Source organism: Cnephaeus nilssonii (assembly GCF_951640355.1).
Source record: "Cnephaeus nilssonii genome assembly, chromosome: 13".
Classification (NCBI taxonomy): domain Eukaryota; kingdom Metazoa; phylum Chordata; class Mammalia; order Chiroptera; family Vespertilionidae; genus Cnephaeus; species Cnephaeus nilssonii.
Genome location: NC_137084.1, coordinates 60,736,582 through 60,760,911, shown reverse-complemented (window position 1 = coordinate 60,760,911; position 24,330 = coordinate 60,736,582). Strand labels below are relative to the sequence as shown.

The window sequence follows — 24,330 nt, the reverse complement described above, 5'->3', positions numbered from 1 at the left end:
TTGCTTCCCTATATTGGCTATTACTGGTAATGCTGCAATGAACATGGGGGTGCATATATTTTTTTCAAATTAGTGTTTTTGTTTATTTAGATAAATACTCTGAAGAGAAATTGCTGGGTCATAAGATAGTTCTATTTTTAATTTTATGAGGATACTTCCATACCTTTTCCCATAGCGGCTGCACCAGTTTGCAACCCCACTGTCGGGTTGCAGCCCCTCTGCTAGGGGCTGGACCTCCGTGGACATGGCAATTGGAAGAAGACATGAGTAGCAGAGGGAGAGGCATAGGGGAGAGACTTGACTGCAGACCATGTAGCCATTGCTAACACAAGAGCCATCAGACAAAGCAGTTCTTCAAAATAGCCCCCGCAAAGCAGCCGCGCACCGGCTGGTCAGCAACACATATTTGTACCAACTTAGACAAAAGAGGCTTCTTGCCAAATGGTGACATCAATATTTGGGTTCTAGAAAGGTACACCTGTGCAGTGCATACAGTAAAACTGCTGTGGCATTGCCTTTGCACATGCGTAGGGCACATGGGCCTTGAACATTCGGTGTACTCTGGTCAGGGTACAGCAAAGGAAAGCAAACTGGACAGTGAAGATTTGGTTCCACTTCTCACCAACAGTGCACAAGGGTTCCCTTTTCTCCACATCTTTGCCAACACTTGTTGTTTGTTGATTTATTGATTTACTCTGACAGGTGTGAGGTGATATTTCATTGTGGTTTTAATTTGCATCTCCCTGATGATAGTGGTGTTGAGCATCTTTTCATATGTCTATTGGCCATCTGTATGTTCTCTTTGAAGAAATGTCTATTCAGGTCCTCTGCCCATTTTTTGATTGGATTGTCTGGGGTGGGGGTGGTGTAAGTTATATGAGTTCCTTATATATTTTGGATGTTAACCCCTTATCAGATGTATCATTTAAAAAAATATCTTCTCCCATTCAGTAGGTTGTCTTTTCCTTTTGCTTTCCTTAGCTATGCAAAAGCTTTTTAGTTTGATGTAGTCTCATTTATTTTTTCTTTTACCTGGTATTTCCTTTGCTTGAGGAGATAAATCCAAAATGATTGCTAAGAGTTTACTGCTTATGTTTTCTTCTAGGCGTTTTATGGTTTCAGTTCTAACATTTAAGTGTATAATCCATTTTGAGTTTATTTTTGTTTATGGTGTAAGAAAGTGGTCTAATTTCATTTTTTTGGCATATATCTGTCCAGTCTTGCCAATACTACTTATTGAAGAGACTGTCTTTACCCCATTGTATATCCTTGCCTCCTTTGTCCTAGTACTGAGCTCTTTAAATGAGGCTAGTCTGAAATGAGATGTGCTGTAAGTATAAAATCCACACTGGATCAAAGACTTAGAACAAAAAAAAATGTAAAAATTCCAACACTTCTTATATTGGTTACATGTTCAAATAATTATATTTTGTATGTATTAGGTTAGTTAAAATTATTACTTGTATTATTGTCAACTGTTTCATTTTGTTTTTTTATGTGGCTTCTGTTAGGGTCGCTGAAGGAGGAATGCACGAGGCCAAAGTGATTCGGGATTATAAATGTATTAGGTCATCTGCATAACAGATGGGCTGAACCCCAAAATGGCGCCTGCACCCAGGGATGGGGAGTCAGAGATTTTAAAGGACTCTAGGTGGGCTTTTTCTGGACAGAGAATTCTCTATGCAGGTCCGGATCCTGGGAAAGTCTGGAGGGGAGAGATAATGATCTTAGCAAGTGGAATGTGGTCTAAGGGCAAGGGAATGTCTGTTGTGAAGTGGCCGGAAGGGCAGTTTCCAGAGGGAGGGGGCATCGATTCAATTATTTGACTAAACCTAACAGCTACCAGAAAGTTAAAATGACTTATGTGGCTCTCATCGCAGGCTATTGGGTAACCTGTCTTGACCATCCTTTTTCTTTGTCTAATGCTCTTTTTTCTGCTCATTTTTGAAGCAGCCATAGTTTGGGGCAATTTCTTTTCTTTTTTCTTAAATGAAGCCTCCCTTATCTCAAGAGATGATATTATTTATAAAGTACTTAGAAAGATGGTAAAGAGCTTCAACGGCCTCTGTGTTTATCAGTACTTTCTTTGTAACAGACAGTTTTGATATTCAAAATGAATAAATGCATTGACAAAATCTTTAGGGTCTCTTTACCTCTGAAATCACCATTAGAATACTTCGTTTTGCATTCCATAAGTTTCCATGGAAGCTGGGGTTCTATTGGACTCCCTGTTTCCTGAAGTAATGCAAATTACATTTCTGGGGATTTGGGAGTGATTTCTGACAGCACTTTAGAGTCTCTTGTTTTCCTTTCCTTGTGTCTGAGAAAAGACACAGTGAAATGCTGGAACAGGTCTCTTGCTTTTCCTTCATTCCCCACACTTGAGTTGCTTCTCCTTTCCCGAGGGGTCTGCAGTGTCTAGTGTACCACACAGTAGCATTTATTTGTTCCTTCTCTTTGTTCATCTCAAAGTCAAGAGGGGAGCATAGAGCCAGAGGCCCAGGTCAGCAGCCTCCAGTTCGGGTCCCTCCCCAAACCCTGTCCTCACCCCTGGGTGGTTGTGGGGGTGGTGGTGGTAGTGGTGGCGGTGATGGTGGGGTGGTGGTGGTGTGGTGGAAAGTATCATAGACGAAGCCTCTTTCCTGACTGGGCACAGATCATGAACAGAAAAGGTGTCACCATTCTCCTCTTACTACAGTGGTATCAGTGTTCAATACTAGTTCCGACTGCAGGGTTCCAATCAAGTGGTGTATGTTAGTGAGGAGACAAAAGCAAGCTAGTAGTCAGGATTCGGGGCCATGGTGAGGGGGAGAAAGTAGACTCGGGAACCCAGCTAGATGGAGTTACTAAGGCAACCCAACTGGGCAGGGATGGGAGGGTGCGCGAGGGAGACATAAACTTTAAAATGTATGAATGTTGCTCAGACAGGCAGCTTGCAGATAACCAATCACAGGACAGTGAGATATATAACCAATCCCAAGAATGTTATTAGTATAGAATTCTTTGAAAGGACCAATCAGAAACTAGCAAGCATATATATAAAAAAAGCACACCCCCTTCCACTCCCTCCTCCCCACACACACACACTCTAGATTCTTGGATTGATGGCAGGAGACATGCTCCCCTGCGCCCATGTGGCTTATGGCCATGTGGGGTTCCATACATGTACTAATAGACTTCAATTTGCTTGAACTACACCCAGCTGCAACATGGAGCCTCAGCTGCCCCTTTTCCAGGACTGGCTTCTCTCAAGCTTTGCCTCTGTTAACCGTTTTTGTCGGTGAATTCGTTCTTCAGTTTGTGAGACAATGGACTTGGACCCAAACCCCACATTTTGGTTTCATTAGAACCTTTAGAGCATGAAGTGAGGCAGCTCAGCTGTCAATGAGCATGAGTGCGGGTGGAGAAACCGCCAGCTCCTTCCGAGCGGCCCCCGCTAAGCCCTCCATCACTGAAGTGGGAGGATGGACGATGCCTTGTCCTTGGCCGCCTGGAACTGGGCAAAATGGAGGAGCAGTAATGAGAACCATGGTGGGCCCGGGGTCAGTTCCCTTCTAATCTGGTGCTCCTCTCCACACTGGGCATCCTCAGAAGGTATTCATGGGGAACATGAAGGCATAAATAATTCCTTAGTGTCAGGCCAGGGGCCAGGTGCTGGGGATACAGGGACAAGGAAGGCACCACCCCTGCCTTCGAGGGCCTCCCACGCTGGTGGGAGACAGACAAGAACACCAGTGCAGTACTGCAGTGCGCTGAGCATGGAGGCAATATGCAATCCCCGGCGCAGGAGAAACACCTGGATTGGGGAGAGGTCACTGAGAACCTCCCTCGGGGCACGTTACAGCTTTGTTTTTCTATTGCGGTAAAATATACACAAAAAACCTACCATCGTCACTATTTTTAAGTGTACAATTTAGTAGTGTTAAGTACATTCACATTGTTGTGCAGATCTCCAGAACTCTTTCCATCTTGCAAAACAACGCTGTACCCATTAAACAACTACTCTCCGTTCTCCCCTGCCACAGCACCTAGCAACCACCATTCTACTTTCTGTCTCTATAAATGTCACGGTTCTAGTGACCTCACATAAGTGGAATCATATGTATGGTTTTTGTTTTTTTGCTTTGGTGTGTGTGTGTGTGTGAGAGAGAGAGTGGCTTATTTCACTGAGCATAAAGTCCTCAAGGTTCATCCATGTTGTAGCATGGGTCACAGTGAGACTTTTAGAGGAATTCAGGAAGTGACCAGAGCCTGACATTAGCACTGGGAATGGAGAGGGGCCTCAAAAAGATGTGCAGGAGGTTATACTACAGCTCAGAGACTGAGAGGTTGGGATTAGGACAACTTCCATGGCAGGCAGAGCCTAGGGTGACCCCCATGGTCCCCCAGATGTTCATGCCCCATGTAATCTCCCCCCACCTGACCCCACACCAAGTGTAGGTGGGACCTGAGACTTGCTTCTAGGCAACAGAATATGGCACAGGTGAAGGGATTTTACAGATGTGGTTAAGTTCCCAAAGCAGTTGATTCTGAGTTAACCAAAAAGGAGAATTATCTTGACTAGCCTGATGTAATCAGGTAAAAACCCTTAAAAGGGGGATGGGATCCCAGCTGAGGTGAGAGACAACCCTTATAGGCTTGATGCCATCAGCAGTCATGTCAAAGAAACCCATGTGGCAAGGATCTGTGGGCGGCCTCTAGCCAACATTCAGTAAAAAGAAGTCAGACAATCAGAAGGAAATGAATTCTGCCAACAACCTGTGGGAGCTTGGGAGCCGCTCCTTCTCCAGTCAGGCCTCTGATGAGAATGGAACCCATCCACACCTCCACTGCAGCCTTGTCAGACCCTGAGCGGAGGACTCAGCTCAGCCATGTCCAGACTCTTGACCAAGGGAACCTCAAGAATTTAATAAGTGTGTTGCTTTAAGCTGCTAGGGTAGCGGTAATCTGTTATGGAATGATAAGAAGACGAATACAGCTTCCAAGGTTCCTGGGATGCCGCCCTAGGAAACAGCCAGGAGCAGGAGGAATATCACCGCAGCTACCATGTCCGGAGCACTCACTCGATGGCAGGCACTGTACTAAGATCTTGAATGGCTCTGAATTGTGTTAATTGACCATTGTACAAAGGAGTCCCCCTCCCGGGAGAAGTGGGCAGGCCAATCATGTTTAGCAGCATAGAGTCTGTACTCCTTCCTCTCCAAGCCCAGCCAAACAATCCCCAATCAGAAAGCCTGTGATTTCTGCTTTAGAAATTCCAGAATCCGTGGGCCCTTAATCAAGCCTTTCTTCCTTCCGTTATCACCAGCTGGATTTTAGTAAGTACCATGGAGCCCACTGAATTTTATGCATCCAGCGGAGAAGAATGAGCCTCAAGACATTTCAGGAATCATCTTCCCTGAAGAGGAGGCAAGGAGTATTCAGACATTTTTTATTACTCAGAGAAGTTTTATTTAGGTGGACACAACAGTGCAGAACCAAAACAGCGTTTCACCTTTATCCATGGACACTACAGCCTTGATTTTAGCTTGTCATCCCCCCTTAAAAGAAGTCAGCACGACCAGAAGGAAGATCTGGGACAATTGACCCACGTGGGAATGAATGCAAAATACAAGAGTGATAATCACCCAAACACAGAGCTTTCAAGGTGCTCGTACTGGTTTTAAGGATCGTTTTCTAAACCATATGTTCTCATCCTTCGTGGAGTAGAAGCCATAATTTTTTCCAAATGACACAGCAAAAAGAACATACACATTTTCCTTTAAAAGTTTTGAAGAAATTTAGTCATTAAAAAGAATTTAAATTACACCCAGAAGCACCACTTACAGAATACCATTAAATTGTACTTAGGATGCTTTTAAAAAGCCACCTTGCTACAGAGGAGCTGATGGCTCCAGTTTTGTAGGGACGTTGGTGACGCTGTAGAACTCTGCAGGATTTTCCTCTTCTGGTGGGCAGCGGGGAAGCACTCAAGGCACCAGGAGCTTTTATAACTTTCAGGAACTTGAATAACAATGACTGATCAAGCCGCATGCTTTAAGTGGCAAAGTGTTTTCACTGCTACCAAGAGAACCCAGAACACAAAACATTTCATTTCCAGCAGGCAAAACCAGTCACAGATGAACATTTATGATATTCCACAAATAACACATTATCATCCTTCTTTAAAGGTTTCACTTGTGAAAAAACGAGCCAAAAGGCCAATGATTGCCCAGCAGGAGCCAGTTCATCTCAAAGCTCCGGGATGAAACCTCAATTACCGACAACTGCACATTTCAATCAACAGCCCTTTTCATGAGGTTCTTCTGGGAAATTACGGAGACCAGGACCTCTAAAACGTCAGTCGCCCTAATCATTGCAGAGCAACACTGAACTCGTACTGAACTTGGAAAGTGATCACGACTAACTTCACAATGAAAAGCTAAGAACAGTCACTACTTATCTGTAGAAACCTATTCATCTGCAGAAATAGTCCCCCCTCTACCAAGAAGCTAAGTGAGCTCCCTTCCCCCCTCTCCTGCAGAGAACCATCTGCCTTTTAAAATCAAATCACAGTTGCCAACAAATGAGGAGTTATCACACTGGTGTGTTTATGGATTCAACAAACATTTGAGAATGCCTCGTACACGACAATCATTGTTTTAGGAGCTTCGGGTACAGCAGTGGGTAAAAACTCCCACCCTTGTGGATTTTCTATTTACTCTGGACTGACAATAGCAAAAGGAACCAAACATGCACGCATTTAAAAAAAAAAAAAAAGTGTGCACCTGCCTCTAAGAGCTGAACTAATTCTCCCAGGAACGAGGCCCTACTGCCCTGCAGTCCTGCCTTGGCTCATTCTTGGATAGGAGAGGATACCCCGTCAATGGGTTGCTTCCACAAACGAAACATGAACATGCCACAAGACCCACCACGCAACTGGAAGTTCCCAGCTCCCTCACAGGACCACTACGGAGCAGGACAAAGCATTTTACAAGTGTTAGTCCACCCTCCTCACCTTCCAGGGAGGCTGCCTGGGGACAATGATTCGGATCTGGAATACGTAGCCCCTGGTGGCCAGAGAGAGAACAGTGGTCAATGCCACCTGCCTGACCAATCCAGGCTACCCACGCCAATTCTTGTAACTTTTCCATCTGACTTTAGAAAACGAAGTCAGTTACTCAATAGGTACCCTTCACTCAAAAGCGAGCCTTCCGCGGAGGCTCCCTGTGGGAACACAAGGGCAGTGGGGGTCTCCGCGCTGCTGTGCGGTGGCCTTCAGCCATTAAAGCACAGCTTAACCCTGGGTGTGTGGGCTGTGACCCCGGGAGGTTTGTTTAGTGTGTGTGTGTAGATCTGAAAAGAAGGTATAGAGCTTTAAAAAAATATTTCCAAGGGAGTTTGTAACCTCCCAGAAGTTTAAGAACCTCTGCATGGGAGGATCTCCGCCTGTTCCTTGGTAAGATTATACACGCAGCTGGTCACTGCATTCAGAATGAAGGGCCCAGTCCCAGCTGCAACACGGGTGCGACGAGCCTGGTTCAGAGGCTGCCTGGTGGTTTACTAGGCAGACCTGGGTCAGAGACAAGGTCAAGTGCTACTTGGGGGTGGGGGGCAAAGAGTTCATTTAGGAAGTTTGTCTCCTTTTATAGAGCAATGAATGTCTCCTCACCCTCAGGAATCTGGCTGCTCAAATTAGTTCACTAAGCCAGGAACACACAGTGGATAGATGGGTTAACTTTCCTAGTAACACTTTTTTTCCAAGCAAAAATGTATGCCATCCACCTCAGCTTCCTGGCGGCATGACTGTTGTTCTCAGGCAACCAGCCCATGGGCTGGTCCTCCCCACCCCGTGCCAGGGCAGGTATGAAAGGTGATTGGAGTGACTGCAGCTCTTCACTGTTCAAAATCACCGTCTATGCCATGGTCTTGCCCAGGTTTCCACCTGGGGGGCATATGGCTATAGAGCTACTGGGAAAAACTGGAACTAGACTCTCAAAACCATCAGCCACGGACACTACGAAAAAGAGAAAGACGACAGGTGTTTCCCAGGAGCGCAAAGCACCGGCTGTGCGTTTTCTGGAAGGGCCTTTATTGTGGCTCCTCTTCTTCTTGCACCTGCCTCTGTCTTCGCTGCCTTTTACTGACTCTGCACTCCTCAAAGATGGGGACCTGTCTTTTTCATGCCCACCTGGTCGGTGACTAGTGTCACAGACCCTCTCAGAGCTCCGAGAGTGGGAACGGGGACATGAACAGAAGCCAATTATAACCCTGATGGGAGGATGACACATGGCGGGACTTAAGAGAATTCCTGTCTCCTAAATAATGTATCCACTTTACTGCTTCAAAATACACATCAGGGACAGTCTACAGGGAAGATGAGGCCTTTTGAAAGAAAAGCATAGCATAGAAAAATATATATTTTCAAATTATAAAAAGCAATGAATGTAGAGTATGGTGACCGAACATCTCAGATACAATGACATGAACATGTAGCAAAATTGGTTACTTAAGATTACTGCCAACTCCACTATAATTTATTGGTAATAAATATCACATAATAAGAATAATTTAAAGCATTGATTGCATCCTTGATTATTTATTATTAGCTCTCCATCTCAGAAACCATCACAGAAGCACAAATGAAACCCGCCTGCCTTTGTGAGTATTCTGAAAGACAAAGAGCAGCTTATATAACTTTTGTTCTTCACAAAACTGTTACTATATCAGGTCAACACTGTCCCTAAGAGCCACATGTAAACTTCAAGGTTCCTGAAGACGGCTCGCGTTAGCAATGTGTTCTCTCTCTAAGAATAAAAACGGGGAGGTCCACAGGTGTCATTTTTACAAAGTTTGTATAAAATGTAAACATAGTTAGGATGTCTTTACATGGTCAGAATTGGTTAGAGTTTTTATATAGTCTTAGCTTGAAAATGTTTACAAAATGATGCTTGGGTATATTAGGTAGCCTTTTGTCACATTTATTCTATAATTCTCCATCAATGTTAGAGTGTTCTTCCCAAATGGCCTCAATTCTGACACCATATGACACTAAATTAAATGTGTAAAAGATGTGCTTAAATATAAATAAAATACACTGCTAAGCTGTGCTGGCTTCAGGCCCACGGTATGGCAGCTGTCGTTTATATGTTCTGATCACGGTAGGTAAAATGTCCCTCGTTTTAAACATCCTGTGTTCAGTTCATTTGTTTACGCAGCACCCTGTTTCAAATGCTTCTGGACAGTGCCTGAACCAACCTGTGCTGAATGTGCGGATTTCCCCGAGGGCTCTTTCAGAAGCCTTCTTTCCTGTACAGCAGTCACAAGTCAGGACCCTTTAGACTCTGCCTTATAAACTAACTTGTCAGGCAGAGCAGTGCGTGGACGGGTGCCCTCCATACCAGGCTGCAACCAATAGTGGTTAGTGTGGTTGGCCAAGGCTCTCAGGTGGCAGTGTAGAGAGCGCCAGGGTGTTTCTCTACAATTCAGGACAAGGCCAAGAGCAGGTCCACCTCTGGGTCCACAGCCAGGGAACATTTTTCTTGTCCAGCAGTCATTAGGGCACGTGGGAGATTCATACGGAGTTGTATCCTGACATGCTTATTATTTCACAAAACAATAGTCTCCCGAGGTCCGTGCTTTCCCGTAGCTCCGAGTCTCATCGCACCATCTATACAGAAAGGTGTTGCTTTGAGGCACTAAAAGGGCTACCACTCTTACTCTGATTAGCCTTTCCACTTTTCATCTGATGAGAGCTCACAGACTTGCTGTGGCTTACTCATCTCTGCATTGCTTCTCAGAGGAAGTGCACGAACGGCTCTCCCACAGCATTCGGAGGGCCATCATTTTCATTAGGGACTCCATAAGTCGTGTCCCGCCATTACCAAGAGCCATTTACTGCGAACCAGATGAAACCTCACAGAAGCGCTGCAGCCAAAATGAATCCCACGTCACAGAAGTCACGGCTCTGAAGTTCCTGAAAACGATCATCAGCAAGAAGAATCCAGGAGTCTCTGTCGAGCATTCCTCTCCCCATTATTTGCTTTAGTTTCACTGTGTGCATTCAAATCTGTCAAAATGGAAAGCATCTATCTGTGACAGAAGTCACATAGCACAAATTAACTTCTCTGCTGTTATACATCTATCTCATGTTCTTTGCCTTAGCCAATTTCACTGCAAGTGAAGTTAGGTCAGGGCAACAATTAAACCAATACACTATCATTCCCTGCCCACCCCCCACCCCCCTGCTACTCCCTTTTTTAAAAAATATATTTTTATTGATTTCAGAGAGGCAGGGAGAGAGAGAGAAGCATCAATGATGAGAGAGCATCATTGATCACCTGCCTCCTGCACACCCCTTACTGGGGATGGAGCCTGAAACCTGGACATGTGCCCTGACCACAACCTTTAGGTCAATGATCAAACAACTAACCCATGCTGGCCGGGTCTTTCATTCCCTTTTGAAAGAGACAGAGAATAAAAGACAAAAGGATCAGAGGTACAGGGAGAAAAGCCAGTAAAACAAGACCAAAAAATAAGCAAGAATGACAATAAGGGGTAATGTTTGAGCAAGAGGCAGAGTATGGAACAGAGAGGAGGAGGAGAAGGAAGAGAGAACGGTCTAGAAAAAGCACAGAAGCTTTCCTTCATTGGAAATTTGGGGCCGCCCCAATTCTTTCCCTTTCTCTCCTAGCACTGAAGGGTTTCACTTAAGATCACACTAGGAAAATGGTTTAATGCGGAAGGGAGGGGTGGCAAAGACTGTCAATCATTCATAAAAGGGTGCTGCTAAGGCTCTCTGTGGGTTCCCAGGTGAAAGCTAACCCTACCTTTGAGCTCTGCCGTCTGGTTCCCCTGCTCCTCTCCCATCATCTCAGACTGCTGGCGATTTTTGCCGTCGACGATATCCATCTTGATCATGCCAAGGTTCGTCAGGAGATCCATTGGGTCGATGCCCTGACAGTTGCTTTTAATATTCTCCAGTACCTTCAGACACTTGTACGACTTGAGTTCACTTATATTCTCCTCCAAGAAAAGGTTGTAGAGGCTCAAGTCGTTGTACCCTTCAGACTTGAAATGCAGAACACCAAAAGTGGGCAGGATTTCATATACTTTGAGAACACCTGTCTTCTGCCGGAACGGAACAAACAGCGTGTAGACAACCACAGGAACCAGCAGAACGTAAACCACCAAGTTAATGAAACTGAGCAACTGGAAGACGCCAACTGCGATGAGCTTGCACTGAATCTGATCGGGGACGGTGCTGTCATTTCTCAGGATCCCTGATTTGATGCTGCAGACAAACTCATCTGAGAGGGAGGAGAGGCTAAAGTAATAGCCCAGGTAGATGCATGCTAGCAGTAAAATGCTGAGTGTTAGCACCCGGCAGGTGATGTACTTGACAATTAAATTATTAGAGTTTTTCTTTGTCTTCAGGTACTGTTCCACAATTGGGTACTTGAAGTGGCTTTCAGATATCTCCCACAAACTAATAAGAAAATAAAAAGCATTTAAACCCTTACCAAGACCATCAGATAGTAAAGACATAAACACATCTAACAATATCACACTAAAAATCTCAAACGCCTTCCTTCACAAACTCCTCTACTGATAACTTCACTCACGTACAAGAGAATCAAATCGGGTTTGGAAAAACAAAGAATGAAAAGCAATAACAAAACACCTTTCCCCTTAATATTTTTAAAAAGGTCTACTTAGTTAAATGAGTTACATTTGTAAATTTGTTGAACACCTGTTACCTAGTGAATGTACACATTGGTTACATAAATTTGATAGTTCTTATTCTGCTGCTTTTTTTAAACTATAATTTTCTGCTCACTCAAATGTGCAGAATAAAGTAAAGAAGAATATTCTGGCCCAGCTAGAACACAAGTGCTTCCTGTTGGCAAGGGCGGGAGGCAGACCACACAGTGGGTGTGGGCCCAGGCTGTGGGCCAACAGACCTGGCTCAGGCCCCATCTCGCCCACTGATTGCTACAGGACAGTGTTTTTATCTACAAAGCGGGAAATAAATGCTCTTGATGCTCTGAGGATCAAGCGAGATCATGTTCTTAGAGAACACAACATGATGTCTGGGATAGATTAAGTATTTTTTAAATGAGAGCTATTAATACTGTTACTATTGTTAATAACAAGAATCAGAGGAAGAATGTAAAAAAGGCAAGGCACCGCCTACTCATTCCCTTCTCTCACACCTCCTTTCTAAGCTCAGTGGTCTCATAATCCTCCGTGCTCCCCCATTAAGGTGTAGGTAAAAGCAAGTGAGCCACACCCAGTACCCTAACCTGTTACCTCTTCCAGTGAAACAGTGATGGTTCACTCAACAAGGAGGACTCTTGATGTGAGGACAGATGCTGGGGCATACAGGTGGGGGTGAGATGTAGGGAGAGCGAGTCTTCCCGGCCCCCCTCCGCCCCCCGCTCCCACCCCCCATCTACTGGCAATGGGAACCCGAAGCCCAGACGGGCAGGAAAAGGGCATAGAATGTGTGTACGACAAAACCTGACTCGGTACCTGCAGGGGACTAAGTTACCTTTGTCCTACGTTCTCATTAGAACCGGGAACTGTGCAGGGACCATCTCTCAGGTCGAGGTCACGCACGCTCTTCGCGGCTTTAATGGCGCGGTTGTAAACTTTGTCAAGTTCTTCTATGATGAACTTCAAATCTGAGCAAATATGCGGAGCAGCTGCAAAACGCCAGAACAGGGAGGGCAGGTACAGCAGGATGGCGACCAGCAACAGGATGTAGGGGAAAAACTGAAACACAAGAGCACACCATGGGATCAAAGGTCCTCGGAGGCCACCTCACGCGCGTGTGGCTTCCTCATTCTGAGACAGAGGCGAGCGCCCATGCCGCTTGTGGGGATCAGGCTCATTACCGAATAACTGCTTCTAATGGCTAAATTCACTTGTCCAGGTGAGCTTTGATATTGGTAATTACCTTTGTCCTTCCTTTCAATAGACTTTAATTGGAAATAATTGGCCATTACAGGGTGACATAGGATGTCTCCTCTCTCTCTAATCACAGAAAGAAACAAAAACAAATAAATAAATAAATAAATAAAAGTACTCCCATATCCTTTTGAGTAATCCCTCAACAAAACCCCAATCAAAGAAGAGATCAGTGTCACAGTGGCCTCTGCTAGGCTCTATTTTAAAAATTGCTGTAGTTTTAAAAGGTCACTAAGAGTTAGAGCTCCGCTTTTTTCTTTTTTTTCCCCCTCTCTCTCCTTCTCTGGAATCTGGGAGAACGACACAGAAAGGCATAACTTCGCTCACAACAAATGAGAAAAACTCTGGCTTCAGTGATTTAGGAGTCATCCCACCCAACCGCTGAAACAAGCAGCTCACCATCGGGAAACGAGAACAAACCTCCCACACCGGGACAGACCTGAGCGCGGCCCAACACCCGCCCTTTCCAGCTGGACAATCTCAAGTCGGGAGAAGCCGACCACACGGGCAGCAGTGTCAGGAGGAGGAGGGCATCCGGATGGAGATGGTTGTGCAAAACAAACAAGAGGGGGTCCAGAAGTCGGAGACGGCAAAGAGCACCCTGCAACCAGGTCTGTCGGGTGGTCAGGGAAGGCTTGGCCTCAAGAGAAGATGCAGGACGTCCATGAACTACAGTCAGCACCGATCTGAATTTCAGCTCAGCCAGTGGCCTTGGGCAGTGAGGTCACTGAGCCTCTGACCCTCAGTTTCCACAGCTATAAAGTGGTCATGTAATACAGATATTAGGAGAATTAAATAATTTATGAAAAATGCTTAGCGTGGCATGTAATAGGCACTAAACCATACGAGCTAAAAGCAACGAAGGGCTCCCTGACGGGCACGTTATCTTTAGTCCTCACGATGACCCTGGCGAGGCCTTGGCGATGGCTGTGTGCTGCAGGTGGGGAGAGAAGTCCACAGCCGTTGCCTGGCTGCAGAGCACAAGGCTGGTGACAGAAACAGAACATGAAGCCTGGCTTCTGACCCCAAAGGCATGCCTGTCCCACCATAATACACTGCAAATTGGATTCCTGCTTTTGGATTGCTCCCTTCCCACCGTTCCTCGGAGTTGGATCGGGAAGAGGTCCGAGCTGACACAAAACCTCCACTCTACACCTCTCTGGGAGCGGCATTAGCAAGGGTACAGAGAGTTCTCGAATAGCCTCTGTTACCATCTATGTTTCCATGATATACCCGTCAAGACTAAGAAACCATCATTGGCACATTACTAGGAACTAAATTACAGATTTTACTTAAATTATTCCAGTGTTCTCATGACTGTCTTCTTTTTGTTCCCAGAGCCATTTTGGGGCATCCATTACATCGAGCTGTCACGACTCCCTAGTCGTCTTGGTTCCGTGACCACTCCTGGATCTTTCCTTGTTTTCCAGGAGAATAATATTTATAAGTGCATAAAATACTTCAAACAATTTTGCATGAGATTCTTTTTTTTATTTTATTGATTGCACAAAGAGAGAGGGAGAGGGAGAGGTAGAAACATCAATGATGAGAGAGAAACATCAATTGGCTGCCTCCCGCACGCCCCCTACTGGGGATCAAGGCTGCGACCAAGGCATATGTCCTGACTAGGAATGGAACAGAGACCTCCTGGTTTATGGGTCGACACTCAGCCACTGAGCCACACCGGCCAGGCTTGCATGTGATTCTTTATTAACACATTCATAGAATCTAACAGATGGTCTCACAGCAGTAACTCTAAGTCATGAGGGGGAGACAGTATTCCTAGTTATCTGTCGTTTCTGTGGGTGAAAAGTCCCACCACTATGGACTGTGGCACGCACACTTTAATGTTAAGTTCCTTAGAAGTGCATTAAAAATAAAGCTGGCATGTGTTTCCCATCCCAGTTACAAACTCCCTGATGCCATCACAGACCCCAGGTTAGGTATCCCTGCCACAGAGGAAAGAGAGAAATCACACGAATGGCTCTGAGCTTCGCCAAGCCCTCTCACCAACACAGCGGCTTCGCCTAGGGGTTCTGGCCTAGGACGGGCCTTCTCAAGATTATTAACCCAATTTGCATAGGGCTGCCGCACACTGACACCACAGGCAGTGGGTAGCTGAACTGGGGCTGCATAATTCGGGGTTGGCTGCATTGAGAAAGAAGCGGTGTTCCTTCAACCCTTGCCCACTGTGAAGGGTGCCCATTAGCATAAAAATGTAACTGGGCCACAGAGTTTGTGGTGTTTCCACCGCCAGGCATTCTTCTTCTTTTAAAAAAAATATATTTTATTGATTTTTTACAAAGTGGAAGGGAGAGGTAGAAACATCAATGAGAGAGAAACATTGATCAGCTGCCTCCTGCACACCTCCTACTGGGGATGTGCCTGCAACCAAGGTACATGCCCTTGACCGGAATTGAACCTGGGACCTTTCAGTCTGCAGGCCGATGCTCTATCCACTGAGCCAAACTGGTCAGGGCCAGGCATTCTTCTTGAGAGTCACAGAGGGAACTATTTCTAACTCAGGGACGTGAGATCTATTTATAGAACACTTTTCCTGTCAAAGTTATGTGAATAATAGCATTTTACCTCAAACTGTTCTGAATTAAAAAGTGACTCTTTTACACGCTGTGGCAATTTTTCTAACATGCCCACTTGGTGTAATAATTAGTACCAGTTCGCCGTTCTGCCTGGCTTATTATAATTAGGAAAATGAATGTTTAAAGGTATTATGTACTGGGTGTTTGATTTCTCCCCAAAATATCCTTGTACCTTGACCACCCCTTAGAAACATGGTTGAATGCCACCATTCCTTGGTGTTCTCCAGTTAAACCTTATTTCCCACCATCAAAAATAAAAAGGCAACTTTCAGTGAATCTGTAACAAGGTGGTATTAAACTCAATTCAACTAAAATACAAATTGAAAAAAGCATTCAATTATAGCCAAACCTTGGTTCTCGAACATCTCCCTCCTTGAACAATTTGGCTCTCACCTTGACAAGCCTTTCATGCTGACACCTGTATGACCAGTCGTGTCTCTCAGGTGACAAAGGAGCGAATGTGCAAGTAGGAGTCCGTTTACCGCTACATCTCACGTTGTTAACATGTCAGGAAATTGTTCTGTGAATATTTTTGTGATTTTTTTTTGCTTTTGTTGCTGCTTATTATTATTAAATTTTCAATTTTTACTGTACATTTCATTTTTTTGTTAAATTTTCATTTACATTTCATGTCCTTTTTGTTTTTAAAGTGTTTATTTATTTTAAAAAATAATTCTTTATTGTTGAAAGTATTACATATGTGTCTCCTTTTTTCCCCCATTGACTCCCTCCAGAATGCCCCACCCCCGCCCCAAGACCACACTGCCCCATTGTCTGTGTCCATGGGCCATGCATAAGTGCATACACAGTCCTTGGTTGATCACCTCCCACCCACTCACCTTCCCCCATCTCCCATCCAAGATTCCACATTCTGTTCCATGCTTCGAGTCTCTGGATCCACTCCCTTCATCAGTTTGTTCCTTAGATTCCACATATGAATGAGATCATGTGATACTTGTCTTTCTCTGACTATTTCACTTATCAGGATACTCTCCAGGTCCCTCCATGCTATCTCAAAGGGTAAGAGATTCTTCTTTATTATTGCTGCATAGTATTCCATGGGTTAAATGTACCATAGCTTTTCTACTGATGGGTACTTAGGCTGTTTCCAGATCTTAGCTATTGTAAAGTGTGCTGCTATGAACACAGGGGTGCATACATTCTTTCTGATTTGTGTTTCGGGTGTCTTAGGATATATTCCTAAAAGTGGGATCAGTGGGTCAAATGGCAGTTCCATATTTAATTTTTTGAGGAAACTCCATACTGTTTTCCATAGTGGCTGCACCAGTCTGCATTCCCACCAGCAGTGTACTAGGGTTCCCTTTTCTCCACATCCTCTCCAGCACTTGTTATTTCTTGATTTGTTGATGATAGCCATTCTGACAGGTGTGAGGTGATACCTCATTGTCGTTTTAATTTGCATCTCTCTGCTGATCAGTGACTTGGAGCATTTTTTCACATGTTTCTTGGTCATCTGTTAAAGCCATGGTCAGCAAACTGCGGCTCGCGAGCCACATGTGGCTCTTTGGCCCCTTGAGTGTGGCTCTTCCACAAAATACCACGGCCTGGGCAAGTCTATTTTGAAGAAGTGGCATTAGAAGAAGTTTAAGTTTAAAAAATTTGGCTCTCAAAAGAAATTTCAATCGTTGTACTGTTGATATTTGGCTTTATTGACTAATGAGTTTGCTGACCACTGTGTTAAAGGGTTTACCTATAAACAGTATATTAGACATGTGCTGTATATAAGAAAGGTTAAAACAGGGAATCATTTGGGGGTCTAGAACAGATTTATTAAATTTATGTTATTTCTAATGGGAGAAAATGATTTGGTTTTCAAACAGCCTTCTGGAACGAATTAAGTTCGAGAACCGAGGTTGCACCATATAGTCTTTACAATCCTTCCACCCAAATAAGGAGCACGGGAGACTGCTGAGTTTTATGACTGCATCTGCGGGATGGACACAGCTCTGTCCACAGCACCGTCTCCGCCCAATTAGGTCTGAGATGCTCAGCACCTCTCACAGCTGTGACGGCAGCGTTTCTGCACGATGTCCGAGGGGCACTGAGTTCTTCCAAAGACAATGAAGCTTCTGAAAGCAGCGCGGGAACAAGCAGTTGGCACACTTTTCCGTCTACCTGCCTTAAAATATTGTGTTTTGCCCAGCCAGCGTGGCTCAGTGGTTGAGTGTCGACCTATGAACTAGGAGGTCAGGGTTTGATTCTCGGTCAGGGGTTGCAGGCTCGATCCCCAGTGTGGGGCATGTAGAAGGCAGCCGATCAATGATACTTTCTCATCACTGATGTTTCCACCTCTCTCTCTCTCCATCTCCCGTCCTCTCTAAAATCAATAAAAACATTTAAAAATTGTGGGTTTTTTTTCCTATAAGGGGCTATCATGAGACCAACAGAACCTCCAGGTAGGAGGAGGCATGGAGGGGATCCAGTATAACCTCCCTCCATGTTCAAATCCCCTCCGCCTCATAAGGCGAAGAACTGTCCAGTTAGGACTGAACAACTCCTCCCTGAAACGTATGTGATCATGTCTATGGGATTAAATGCAGATGGGAAAATTCATTCAAAAACATCTCCTGGGCACCTGCCAGGGGCTAGGCAGTGGGCTGAAAGTGTACAACCAGCATGTCAAACTCACGGCCGGCACGCCTCGTTTATTTAACCAACCAAAACATAAAAGTGATGGCCGCAAGAGACGTAGGTACTAAGTACTGAGGGAACAGAAATGTTCTTGGGGAGGTCAAGGAAGGCTCTGAAAAGGAGGTAACATCTGAGCTATGCTTTAAAGCAGCGGTTGCCAACCTTCCGGACCTCACAGACCACCAGTGGTCCACAGACCACCAGTTGGCGACCGCTGCTTCAAAATACAGTGAGGCAAAAACAAACAAAAACACCCCCCTACCTCCCACCCCACCCACCCCCCACACACAAAAGATAAAGCATTACTATATTATATTAAGACTCAGCTCAAATTTCACCTTCTCTGTGGCCCTTCAGACATCCTCTTTCCTCTACTGGAATCCTTTCTCCTTGCCTGCTTGGTGAATTCTCTCCCATCCCAGGCACCAAATGTAGTGAGTGAGCCCACAGTGAGGAGTTGTCAGAGCTGAGGCTGGAAGTGTATACTAGGTCGAATGGCATTCTCCAAAACTCATGTCCACCTGGAACCTCAGGATGTGACACCGTCTGGAAATACAGTCTTTGCAGATGTAATCAGTTAAGCTGAGGGCATAATTAATTAGGGTGGGCCCTAACCCGGTGACTGGTGGCCCTCTAAGAAGGCCACAGGAAGACAGACACACCGGGAGAAGCTATGTGAGGACGGAGGCCGAGATTGGAGGGATGGTGCAACTCTGAGCCACGGCGGATGGCTGGCAACCACTAGAAACTAGAAGAGAGGCACAGATTTCTCCCTGTGAGCCCTCAGGAAGGAACCAACCCTGCTGAGACCGATAAGGGCAGAAGTAGAATGTTGGGGAACCAGCTAGAACTGTAAGAAATATTAATCACGCTCTGTTAACCGTGACTGTTTTATTCTGATTAAAGAAGGCACATTCTAACCTGGCTGGCAGCCGCACTCCAGATCTGGGAGCTCACCTAGAGATGCAGCCCTTCCTCCCCTTTTGGAGCGGCCTGTCATCATGGAAAGATGAACAACTTTGCTGCAGAAACCAGAATCGCCAGCCCTTTGAAGACCCCAGCCCTTTGCATATCACCAAGCCCTTTGAAGACCCTAGCCCTTTGCATATCACCAAGCCCTTTGAAGACCCCAGCCCTTTGCATGTCTGTAAACTGCCCATTTGCCCTTTTGCCTGCTTTCTTTTGCCCTTCTACCAATATAAGCAGCCGGCTTACGGTGGGGTGCAGAGCAGATTTGTGGATGACCTGCTGCTCTCCCGCGCTGCTGGCAGTATTGGAATAAACGCTCATATGTCTCTGCTTAATTGGCTCAAGTAGTGACAGGCAGCACAGACCCGTTGTTTGTCTGGTTATTAACACTTTGATTTCTAACTTCTGGCCTCCAGAGCTATGAGAGAGGAAATTTCTGAAGCTACCACGTTTGTGCTAATCTTTTATGGCAGTCTTCGGGAACTCACAAAAGGGTAAGCAGGGACTGAATTATGAAGCCCTCGGCTTCCTCCCATACACACAATGGGAAGTCACTGGTTGATGGCGTGATAAAAATTGATTGTAGAAAGACTATTCCAGCCAGCAGTGGAGACTGGGGAGCACTGGAGAGGAGAGAGACACGGCAGGAGGTTCCTGCGGCGGAGGCGGAGAGTGATAAGCGCTGAGAGTGATAAGCACTGAACTGAGGCCGAGGCAGCAGCAGTGGGGAGAAGGGAAGGTGGGTCTGAGAGCTACATGCAGGGGGAAACATACAATTCAGTGCCCACTTGGTGGTGAGGGATGAAAAGGGGGAAAAGTGAGGCTAATTCTGGGTTTCTAGCTTATCCAAGGGCGTGGTGGGGGTACCATTATAGTTAAAATGGAGGGACAAGAAGGAACAGATTCCTAGTAGAAAAGGGTGAGATGGGAAGCAGACCCTACGATGAGAAGTTCTGAATGTGAGATACCTGTAGTCAGGGACATCCTGGTAGACACACATCGTAGATAACTGAAAATAAAGGGAGAACGTCTGGCTGGCCTTCTGACTCGGGACTTTGTAGCATGTAGATGGTTGAAGCCAAGAGCTTAGCTGAGATCATCCAAGGAGAATGTGTAGGAGGAGGAGATAGGAGGACCAGGGAGAGATTTGAGGGCCTGCCATTTAAGGGTCGAGAAACAAGAGAATTGAAGAGATGTGAAGGAATTGTCAGGAAGCAGGAAGCAGATAAACCAAGAACAAATTGTACTGAGGAGGTGAAATAAAAAGATGTGCAAAATATATTTGTTTTTGGTTTTATGATGTTTAGACAGTACCCACTTTTAAAAAATCCCAAATATGGATGTCAAGAGTGAGGGGTTACCCAAAAAGGCTAGTGCATTCCATGAGCAGCTGACAGAGGACAGAGAAGAAGGTGGTAGGTCATTCCACTCTGCAATCAAGGGAAGACACCCCAGGCTCTGTGCTGGGTGTTATTCTGGGTTTCTAGCTTATCCATGGGACCTAACATAAGGAGAAACATGGAAGAGAGATGGTAAGCACAGCATTTGTGTGTGTAAGAAGGAAAAGACTCCTGTCAACGGGATTAGAACCCAGTTAATGGAAGCAAGGAAAAACCTTCCTTAAGCTCTGTATGAAAATGGAATGGCCCTGGCTGGGTGGCTCAGTTGGTTGGAGTATTGTCTCATACACCAAAAGGTTGCGGGTTTGATTCCCGGTCAGAGCACATACCGAGTTGTGGTTCGGGCTCTGTTTGAGGTGCCTACAGTAGGCAACAGATCAATGTTTCTCACATGGATGTTTCTGTCTCTTTCTCTCTCCCTTCCTCTCTCTCTGAAGTTAATGAAAACATATCCTCACGTGTGGATTAAAAAAAAGAAAAAGAAATGACTTGTCCTGTGAGGCAGGGAGTTCCCTTTCCACGGATCCACTGGACGGGCTTTAAGCTCTAGATCAGGGGTGGACAAACTTTTTCCTGCAAAGGGCCAGACAGTAAATGTTTGTGAGCCATATGGCCTCTGTGGCAACTATTCAACTCTGTCACAGTGTGAAAGCTGACCCAGGCAATGAGCAATGGAATGAGCATGACTGTGTCCCAGTAAAACTATGTGTAGAAACAGATGATGGGCTGCATGTGGCTGGAACACGAACATGATCATTTGCCAAGTCCTGCTCTGTCTGCATCCTTGCTTCTCGAGAGTGATCCCCAGACCAGCAATCTCAATATTGCCTGGGAACTTGTTAGAAATGCAGAATGCAGGCCCCATGACACCCACTGAATGTGAGTCTATATTTCAACGAAGACCTCCATTGATAGGCCTAGGCACAGAGAGGTGATTCACATGCACACAGAGTTTGGGAAACATGGGTGTAGATGAGTGCTACCTACATTGGAATTCAACCTGGGCCAACAGCATCAGGAATCTCCCCAAAATGGATAAAAACCATACTCTTGGCCTTGACGCTCCCCCCCTTACCCCCCCCCCCCCCCCCAGGTTCCAATCCAGTGGTCTGGATGTGGCTCAGGAGCCTATATTTTCACACAGATAATGCTAAATTTTGAAACCTCTGGTCTGGAAGCCTCAGAGGACCCCTCTAAGTGTCTGTAAAGCCACTTAAAAGAACTAAAAAGAGCCCTAACCGGTTTGGCTCAGTGGATAGAGCATTGGCCTGCGGACTGAAGGGTCCCAGGTTCGATTCCGGTCAAGGGCATGTACCTCGGTTGCGGGCACATCCCCAGTAGGGGGCGTGCAGGAGGCAGCTGATTGATGTTTCTCTCTCATTGATGTTTCTACCTCTCTATCCCTCTCCCTTCTTCTCTGTAAAAAACCAATAAAATATATATTTTTAAAAAGAGAACTAAAAAGATTTGACAAATCTGTTAATTTTACTTTCTTGTTCTTGTTGTTTTCCCTTCTGTTTTTCAGTGTTTTTTAAAAAAACCCTGTTTTCCTGTTTCAGAAAGAAATCTTGCCTAACAGTTGCCTACGCTATGAACTTGACAAAGAACGGAACACCCCAAAAAGCCAGTTATCAAAAAGTCCTTCGGCGCCACCTGCTGGTGTCCTTGAGTGCACCCACATTTGCACAAAAGATTTCCCTCAGGGGGTACCGGAGGCCACCAGCAAGAGAGGAAGAGAAAGGAAAAGGGAAAGGAAAGGAGAAATGGAAGAAGCAGGTGGGGGAGAAATTACAGTATTCATTATACCACTGCCATAAACTCTATGCTGATGACAATCACATTGAAATATTACATGGAGTAACTTCTTTGGGGGGAGTTTGGGTCTCCTGGTTTTAACCCTGGCATCAGAACTGAACTGAGAAGTGTCCACCTCACCTCTGTGCCTCTCACCCAGAGTCAGATGCTCCTAGAGAGCTACGCCTGCTTCTGGACAGGACGTACGAGCTCCCCGTTCCTCTCCTTCCTCCGTGTGTCCTTCCCTCCACGGATGTGTTCACACCCACCACGAGTCACACACTGTCCTAGCTGTACACCAACGAGCAAGACCCGAGCATGGTATCTGCTTGTATGGAACCGAGTCCTAGAAATAAACCATCACTTCAGTAGAATTAAGGCAAGTAATTGCCATAATCCCCGGGTGATCCCAGGGAATGTACAACCAGGCAACACAAACCACAACGGGGTGCAGCTGGTGTTCTGCTTAGCCAGCACCCCCTTCTTAGGCTCTGTGTCTTAGGCAGGGCACGTGGCATTTCCTGGAGGCTTCACGTCGACCCCGCTGGCTCTGGAAGCAGTTTGAACTGGCAACAACCCTCAGTCTAGGGGTTCAGAGGAAGCTTCTAGGTGGAAGTGACATTGAAGCCACGGCCAGAACAATACATCAGGAGTTCGCCAGATCTGGGGGCGGGGGAGGGTGGCCAGGGGAAGAGTCTTCGAGCAGGGTGTGTTTGCACAGAAACCAGGGACCTGAGGGAAGTCAGGTTCCCTGGAGCACACGGGGTGGTGAGGCTGCATCGAGAAGTGAGGCTGGGGTGGTTCACAGGGGCCAGAGGGAGAGTGAACACAGTTAAGACAAAATGGTTTGCTTTTTCAAGGCGATAGAGACATTTCATAGGGACTTGAAGGGCTGTTGTTGTTGTTTTAGGGAGATGACAGTCAGACAGGCAAAAAAGAGCACCCGTGATTATGTGGAAATGGCGGGAATGAGTGCAGCAAGGTGAGGGATGATGGTTGGCCACCCTAGAGAGGTGGACGGAGGGATGAAGGATTTGGACGGAGGGATGAAGGATTTGGACGGATGGATGAAGGATTTGGACGGAGGGATGAAGGATTTGGACGGAGAGATGAAGGATTTGGACGGAGGGATGAAGGATTTGGACGGAGGGATGAAGGATTTAAGAACTACAGAAATCAGAACTGATGGGACTCGGGGACTGACAGGATGTGGGTGGGAGAGGAAAAAGAGTCAAAATGGCTCTGATTTCTGGCTGAGGTCACAGGGTGGATGGTGTGACCTTAACTGAACTACAAGTCCAGGGGGGACAGGAGGGAAGGTGAGTTCAGCCTTGAACTAGTGTTGGAGGCGCATGCCAGACCTTCAAGTGTTCAAGTTCAGGACACACTGGGAGTGTGGACGGGAGCTGAGGAGAGCAGGCTGGTCAGAGGTCAAGCCCTGGTGTTGGTGGCATATGGAAACTGAAACCAGGGGGATGATGTGACCCAGGGACAGGGTGCAGTGGGAGAAAAGAAAGTAGCCTAGGACAGAGCCCAGAGGAGCCCCAACTTCTCAGGATTGGGCAAAAAGTCTGCCAGGGAGACTCTGCCCCAAGGCTCAAGCATGGTCCACAGAATTGGATGCCAAAGCAAAGCCAAGGAGGATGAACCCTTATGAGTGAGAATTAATTTAACAACAGTTGGTGATCTGGGCAAGATCAGGTTGGTGGAAAGAAATGTGAAGTGTTAATGGGAAGAGAACATGCAGAAAAAAAGAGAGAAATGGGGGCTGAGCTCCTTCAAGCAGAGATTGGGGAGATCTAGAACACAAGTGGGGCACAAAGGGGTCTGGCCTTGGGTCAGGAGAAGGGGCCTCTTCCATTTACCAAAAGGGAAGGAAAAGGCTGGTGCTGCCACCGGGACACCTGGTAGGTCTGATGGCAGAAGCTGAGCTTGTTTTCATGTCCGAGCTTCCATTTGCTTTG

The 24,330-nt window shown here is 46.0% G+C and overlaps 1 protein-coding gene across 1 annotated transcript in view; it reads right to left on the bottom strand.

Moving 5' to 3' along the window:
* Positions 1-5,470: 5,470 nt before the first annotated feature.
* Positions 5,471-24,330, bottom strand: part of PANX1 (pannexin 1) — a 52,948-nt gene continuing 34,088 nt past the window's right edge. Inside the window, exons 3-5 of the mRNA XM_079787135.1 lie at positions 12,533-12,756; positions 10,809-11,467; positions 5,471-10,048 (exon numbers count right to left, since the gene is read on the bottom strand). Coding sequence (XP_079643261.1) covers positions 9,969-10,048; positions 10,809-11,467; positions 12,533-12,756 — 963 coding nt within the window. The 3' untranslated portion in view covers positions 5,471-9,968. The remainder of the gene's footprint in view (positions 10,049-10,808; positions 11,468-12,532; positions 12,757-24,330) is intronic.